Source organism: Podarcis erhardii (genome assembly GCF_964252035.2).
Source record: "Podarcis erhardii genome assembly, chromosome: 1".
In the NCBI taxonomy this organism is placed as follows: domain Eukaryota; kingdom Metazoa; phylum Chordata; class Lepidosauria; order Squamata; family Lacertidae; genus Podarcis; species Podarcis erhardii.
The window spans coordinates 84,203,824-84,211,270 of record NC_138497.1 but is presented as its reverse complement, the minus strand read 5'-3'; the positions used below and the strand labels follow the sequence as shown (position 1 = coordinate 84,211,270).

Here is a 7,447-nt window from a genome sequence, read left to right as displayed (position 1 = left end):
CCTGTTGGTGCTTAACCCTTCCCGGTTAGACCAGATAGTCTGTTAGGGCCAATGCCTAAAGCCAATACCACTCTTTCCTGTAATCAATAAAGTTGTGGCCATTTTCGCCCATTAACCTAAATTCTGGTGTCTGGTGTCTTTATTTACTTCATCTGTGGGAGGGGGTGGGAATTGCCATGCAAGCACAAATACTTCTCTTACACTAGTATTAAAACCACCCTCCAAATGCAGCTCTAAAATCATGCAGCTTGCATTGTTTGCAACAGGGATGTGCACAACTTGTGGCCCTCCAAATCTCCAGTCACCATAATCACCTCACCACTTGGCACACTGGCTGGGGCTGATAGAAGTCCAAGGAGCAATAGGTTTTCCTCCTCCAGTTAATAGTAGTAGTAGTAGTAGTAGTAGTAGTAGTGGTAGTAATTAATTAATTAATGAAAAGGGGAGTCCTGATAATACAATGGGAAGAGGCGAGAGATCCACATAATACAATGTTGTTGTTTTCCACCGCAGTGCAGGAGGAAGTGGCTGTGGAAAATCATACCACAATACATGAATTCATTTTTTCGGGATTCACAGACTCTTCAAAACTTCAATTCCCTCTTTTCACTTTTTTCCTAGTCGTATACCTTATCACCCTGCTTGGCAACCTTGGGATGATCATTTTAATCAGGATTAGCTTGCAACTCCACACCCCCATGTACTTCTTCCTTAGCAACTTATCCTTTGTAGACCTCTGCTACTCAACTGTCGTCACTCCCAAGATGCTGATGGATTTGGTCATGAAAAGAAAAGCTATCTCATTGACTGGCTGTGCTCTACAGATGTGGTTTTTTGGGCTCTTTTTAGCCACTGAGTGTTTCCTCTTGGCAGCAATGGCATACGACCGATATATGGCCATTTCCAATCCACTTCTTTATACAGTAATCATGACACGCAGAGTTTGCACCCAGCTGATCATTGCCCCCTACCTTTTAGGAGTACTGAATGCCACAACACACACAACCTTAACTTTTCAACTCACCTTCTGTCACACCAATACGATCAACCATTTCTTCTGTGACATCCCTGCAGTCATATCCCTCTCCTGTTCAGATACCAGACTCAACAAGGGGGTGCTTTTCGGTCTATCGTGTACCTTTGGCATTGTGAGTACGTCATTTATCATTGTCTCTTATATCTACATCCTCACGGCCATCCTGAGAATACGCTCCAACAAGGGCAGGCGCAAAGCTTTTTCCACCTGCTCAACCCATCTCACAGTAGTGTCTATCTTTTATGGGACACTCTTCTTTATATATGTGCGTCCCAGCTCTATGTCTTCAGCTGATGAGGACAAGATGGTCTCTATGTTCTACACAGTTATGATCCCCATGCTGAACCCTCTGATCTACAGCTTCAGAAACAAAGAAGTGAAAGATGCAGTGAGGCGACTGGCCAGAGGGAAAAACCTTCCTATGCAATAAAAAGGCATGCATTGTGTTGGCTTTCTTTCCTTGATGGTTAATAAATCTCAAGTAACTAAAAGAATGGGTCCTTTCTGGATTTCACAGAGAATATTGTTTCCACACAGCACAATGTTTTAAGATTTTATCTTAAAGAGACTCATTACAGCACTGTGTTTTGTTATCTGGGCTATCTTTTAGAAGAGAAGATGCTAAAGTCTAGCATCTTCAGGAATACAGTGGTACCTCGGGTTAAGTACTCAATTCATTCCGGAGGTCCGTTCTTAACCTGAAACTGTTCTTAACCTGAAGCACCACTTTAGCTAATGGGGCCTCCTGCTGCCGCCACGCCACCAGAGCACGATTTCTGTTCTCATCCTGAAGCAAAGTTCTTAACCTGAAGCACTATTTCTGGGTTAGCGGAGTCTGTAACCTGAAGCGTATGTAACCCGAGGTACCACTGTACTTGCTTTTTGTTCCTTAATTTATTGGGATAAAGATTATGATCACAGCTCAGTGTAAGAGCATGGTCCCATTTCAATCCCTGGCATTTCTAGGTAAGCCTGGGGATTTCCGTTCTGGAAACCCAGAGAGCTACTGTGAGCAAGACAGAGTGATAATCTGAGGTGATATAAGGAAGCTGCCTTTGTTCCTATGATTCTATATCTAATGTGCTTAAGTTACAGAATATTTTGGATGAACTTTACTCCCTGGCACTGATGTATCTTTCAATTTTGCATTGCTAAATTTCACATCATCACAGATTTCAGTAAAGTATACATGCAAGAGTAGGACTGCAACCTTAATTAACAAGATGTGTTTTTGTGTGTGCATTTTATTGATATGTTTTAAGGTTGAATATTGGTATGGATAGTAAGAATAGAAATGCATCAAGTTCAAGGAATAATTTTTTTAAAATCTAAATTTATTTATTTATATATTTTATTTATGATTTTCAGTTTTGTACATTTCAATAATTTTACAGTCATTTTAACATTTCAAAATTTGACTTCCTTCCCCCTCTTTCTGCAGTTTGTCGAATTTATTTTTAATGTTTTCTGGATATCCAAATTAACTTCATTTGCTCATTTGCTACTTCAAATATATACTCTTATAAATCTGCAGGTTATTACAATAATCCTGCCAGTGTTCTTATCTGTTTACAGTTTGTTTGTAAATATTCAAAAACCATTTCCTTTTTTTTAATAAAAAGTTTGTTATCTTGATTTCTTCTTTTTCCAGCAAGTTTTGCCATTTCTGCATATTCCATAAATTTTTGTATCCATTCTTCTTTTGCTGGGACTTCTTCTTCTTTCCATTTCTATTTCCATAGGAAAGATGGTAAAAAAATCTTAATTTAAGATTCTTTTAAAAACATATGTATAGCTGTAGTCTCTAACTGCTGCTTAAAATGCAAATCATTTTCCCGACCACATTGCTATTAGCCCAAGGAACACCCCAATGGCTCCCATAGGGACATTCTTCTGAGGCATATAAGGGATTTTTGTTAGACACACAATGGGAAGGAAATGGTTAAACCTCCCTACATGCTATAGTCAGAGGCCCCAGTTCCTGCTGTTAATTATGATGGACTTCCTAAAAGCATAACACATCTGGTTTAGAACTTAGTACATTTTGCTCCAATAACTGCAGGAAGCCAACTTGACTGGCAGGAACTGAGGCAGAATACATGACTGGGGAAAACGGCTGTCTCAATTATGGATCTTTGCAGGCCTAGCATCAATATGCAGTATCCTCAGGCAGGGACCCAGCAGAGCCCTGAACACCAGGTGGCCAGGTCTGAGCCAACATTTAAATTTCCCACAGTACCACTGAACTACCATTGCTCCAGGGCATTGTGGGAAATTTAAATGGTGAGTCAGATCCACTTTCCTGATCCTCATCATCGCATTGGTACCAGACACTAGTCCATTGTGGCCAACAGGTTAGCCTTCTAGGAGACACCAGCAGAGGAAGAAGACAACCAGAGGGCATTCTGCCAAGGAAGGATCCAAACCTTGAGCCAGCCTTGTGCCTCTGTCATGAAAGCCAAGAATCTGGCTGGTGGGTGTTTGCCCATCTTTGCCTTTCAGCAATGCTCCCTATAGATTTATCCACAACTTTTGATCTTAGATCACCAGGTAATTGTCTGTGAAACAGGTGAAGTGAGTGAAGAGTTCCTGAAAAAGAGCAGAATCATTTCTCAGCTCACTTCACCCCATAATTAATTAGTATCAGAGCCTGAACCAAGTTGGGGCCTCATTAAGGAATGGTCTTCAAAAACCTTTCCACTGAGAGGTAAACTATACATTGTACAGCAGAGCTTTCCAAACTGTGTGTTGTGACACATTAGCATGTCGGCCGCAGTTTGTGGGTGTGTCACACGAATGCTCCCCGCTCTCCTCCTGGGGCTGGAAAGGGGTTAGTTGAACCTCTAGTTTGCTAGTAAAACTGAATTACTGTGTCCAGAAATGATGCATGTCTAATGGTGTTACCAACATGAAAAGTTTAGAGAGCTCTATTGCACACTCAATGCATTTGGCAACTAGCTGCAATAGTCATTTTTTGTAAACAAAACCTGTTTGGGCAGGGGGACATTTTTTTAGCAGAGAAGCTGTGGCTGAAGACACTTGAAAGCACTGAGCAGGACACTTTCAAGCAGTGGCGGAGCTTCATGCTCTGGGACCAGGGGGCGAAGAGCGGGGGGGCAGTGCAGGGGCGTGGTGCCCAGTGTGGGCGGGGAGGTAGCCGCAGTGGCACCCCACCGGGATCACGCTGCCAGGGACGGTGCGCTCCCCCCGCACTCCTCTTCCTCCGCCCGTGCTTTCAAGCAGCAGTGTCCAGCCCAAGTGGTAGACTGTGGGGTCTCAAATTTCAGCAGTGCCTGCAATGCTCAAAATATCTGAGGCAGATATATTCATGCCAGACTGATGCCTCATCTGAGGCAAATCAGTAACCCTATAGTGGAAGCATACATTATTTCACTTGATTGTTATGTACCTTACTTTTGCTGAATTATATATGCATGAATGCTGAATTATACATATCTACTATATTTGTTCTTGTCATTTGTTTTATTATTACTATTTCTACCTGGGGCCACTGTGGTGACTGATTCCAGGCAGAAATGCAAGAACAGCTAATTGGAATTGCCACTTCAGTTTTCAAATCCTTCAGATACCATATTACAAATTCCCAGAACGAGGCATCCCTTTTGGGCAAGTCATTGGTTATATTCTCCTGTAGATACTGCTTCAGTGATACAAGCAGGAACAAGGTGCAAGATTTCAGCTGAAGAAGTAAAAGATGGATGAGGGATTAAAACTGCTGCAAAGCCATCAGGACGTGGGTAGGCTCTCTTAGCAATTTCTGGTTTATACTGTACAGTGGTACCTCAGGTTAACTACTTAATTCGTTCTGGAGGTCCATTCTTAACCTGAAACTGTTCTTAACCTGAAGCACCACTTTAGCTAATGGGGCCTCCGGCTGTTGCCGCGCCGCCGGAGCACAATTTCTGTTCTCATCCTGAAGCAAAGATCTTAACCTGAGGTACTATTTCTGGGTTAGCGGAGTCTGTAACCTGAAACGTATGTAACCTGAAGCGTATGTAACCTGAGGTACCACTGTACATTGCATTATGTCAGAAGGAGGGAATCCATATATCACTGAGGGTCATCGTCAGGTGGAGGTCAGAAGTTATTTTACGTATTTCTTGCATGCAACTAAGCAGCTGGCAATAATAAGAAAATATTATTTATTGACTTCATAAAAGATAAAGGATTATAAAAATGCAAGCTTTGCCTAGTCATTGAGACTGAGTGCTGAATCAGAATCCAGAAGATGCCCTCAAAGGTAAAATTTCACCAATAACAATAGAAGGCATGAGAGCCAGTGGTACTCAAAGATTCAGTTTTCTGTGATATATAGTTCAATGTATGCTCTGTCATTTCAGAAATTGCTTCTTTTCTTCTCTACATTCTCTACAGAACTAAAAGGCATGTCAAGGAAAAATCACAGCACCATATATGAGTTCATACTTTTGGGCTTCACTGACTCACCAGAGCTGAAAATCTTGCTTTTCCTATTCTTCCTTGTAGTCTACCTCATCACCATTGTGGGGAATCTTGGGATGATCCTATTAATCAGGATCGATTCTCGACTTCATACCCCCATGTACTTCTTTCTCAGCCAACTGTCCTTCGTGGACCTCTGCTATTCTTCCGTTGTCACCCCTAAGATGTTGGTGGGTTTTGTCATGAAAAGCAAAAGCATTACCTTGCCTGGATGTGCAGCACAGATGGCTATGTTTTGTCTCTTTGTGGCCACTGAAGCTTTCATCTTGGCAGCCATGGCTTACGATCGGTACGTAGCTATTTCCAAGCCTCTTCTTTATACAGTCATCATGTCCAGGAAAATTTGTGCCCAGCTGATGGTTGGACCCTATCTCGCAGGGCTACTAAATGCTACAACACATACCAGCTTAACTTTCCAGTTAACTTTCTGCAAGTCCACAATCAACCATTTCTTCTGTGACATCCCTGCAGTCATATCGCTCTCCTGCTCTGACACAAGTTTCAACATGATGGTGCTTTTGGGTCTCTCCTTCACCCTTGGAACTCTCAGTGGCTTTATTGTCATCATCTCTTACATCTACATCCTTGCAGCCACCTTGAGGATCCGCTCCAGTGATGGGAGGCACAAGGCTTTCTCTACCTGCTTTTCCCACCTCACCGCTGTCTCTCTTTTCTTTGGGAGCCTCTTCTTCATCTATGTCCGGCCCAGCTCTGGCTCCTCAGAAGATGAAGACAAAGCAGTCTCCATGTTCTACACTGTGCTGATCCCCATGTTAAACCCCTTGATCTACAGCCTAAGAAACAAAGATGTGAAAGACGCAGTCAAGAGGGTGATTAGAATGAAACATTTCTCCTAATATGTAATTTTATTATTTTATTATTTTGAAGAAAAGTTGATGTTTCCATCCATTCGCGTTTGGGGAATTCATGAAAGGAAGTGCTTTGGAGAGAACTGAAAAATGCCTTTGCAGAGCATATAACTATCGCAGCCCAGAGTGTGGAATAGTGATTTTCTCTCCCATTTATATAAGTGGGAGGGATAGAAACAATGGGACAAAAAATAAGGTGACTACATCTCCCACGCACCTTCTGCTCTGGAATGAGCAAGGTGAAGATTCTTCTACTATAAGAGATCTTGCCACCACCAGCAGCTGAGAAGTACTCAACCAGGTGGTAATTCTGTGCACACTCTCCTGGGCTCAGGAAGTCTTACTTCAGAGTAGACATGTACAGGACTGCTGTGTTAAATGTTTAAAAAGCTAATATCTAAATAGCTAACAGTTCTAAAAATGAATTTTGCAGCAGATAAATAAATATTGCAATATAAGATGAGGGACATAGATTAATGGATCCTGGTCTAAGTAGCAGAGAAATATGCTAAATTCAATGTGATTTGGTCAATCTTCCTTGAATGGAAATTTTTGCTCTGCACTAGCATTAAGGGGGCAGGGACTACACACTAAATATAGCAAAAGCCTGGTGGCCACCTTCCTTGGTAAAAACAGCACTGGGACTAAATTTGAGGCAAAGAAGTAGCAAGGCTTCCTAGCTGCTCCTCCATGCCAAACCCTCCTTAAGGACCAAACATGACATTAATTTTGTCACATGATTATTTCCCTGGTGTGGTTGATTTTTCTTTAACAAAAAGCTAGGGTGGGGGAAGAGAACAAAGAACATTTGTGGTGCAGAGGGGAGATTCTCATGGGGACCATGATGGGGTAAAGGCTTAAAGCTCCCTCTACTGTGATTCTGATCTTGCTTGCCCTCTGTCCAGTGACAGCTATTTGTTAAAAGAATATCAACCACACTGGAGCAAATGTCTAGATTCGGGTTTCCAGCTGTTTTTGGACCACAGTTCCCATCATCCCTGGCCACTGGTCCTGATAGCTAGGGGTGATGGGATTTGTAGTCCAAAAACATCTGGCGGTC

General features: G+C 42.2%; 2 protein-coding genes across 2 annotated transcripts; both read left to right on the top strand.

Annotated features, from left to right (window-relative positions):
• Window positions 1-491: 491 nt before the first annotated feature.
• Window positions 492-1,466, top strand: LOC309331212 (olfactory receptor 5G9-like; the record flags this gene model as incomplete). The annotated part of the gene is made up of 1 exon (XM_081843302.1): window positions 492-1,466. One exon carries the CDS (start codon window positions 492-494, stop codon window positions 1,464-1,466), a length of 975 nt encoding a protein of 324 aa, XP_081699428.1.
• Window positions 1,467-5,442: 3,976 nt separating this feature from the next.
• LOC309350973 (olfactory receptor 5G3-like) lies at window positions 5,443-6,377 on the top strand (the record flags this gene model as incomplete). Its single annotated transcript, XM_081878293.1, has 1 exon — window positions 5,443-6,377. The coding sequence occupies one exon, from the start codon at window positions 5,443-5,445 to the stop codon at window positions 6,373-6,375; it is 933 nt and encodes a 310-aa protein (XP_081734419.1). The 3' UTR covers window positions 6,376-6,377.
• Window positions 6,378-7,447: the final 1,070 nt, after the last annotated feature.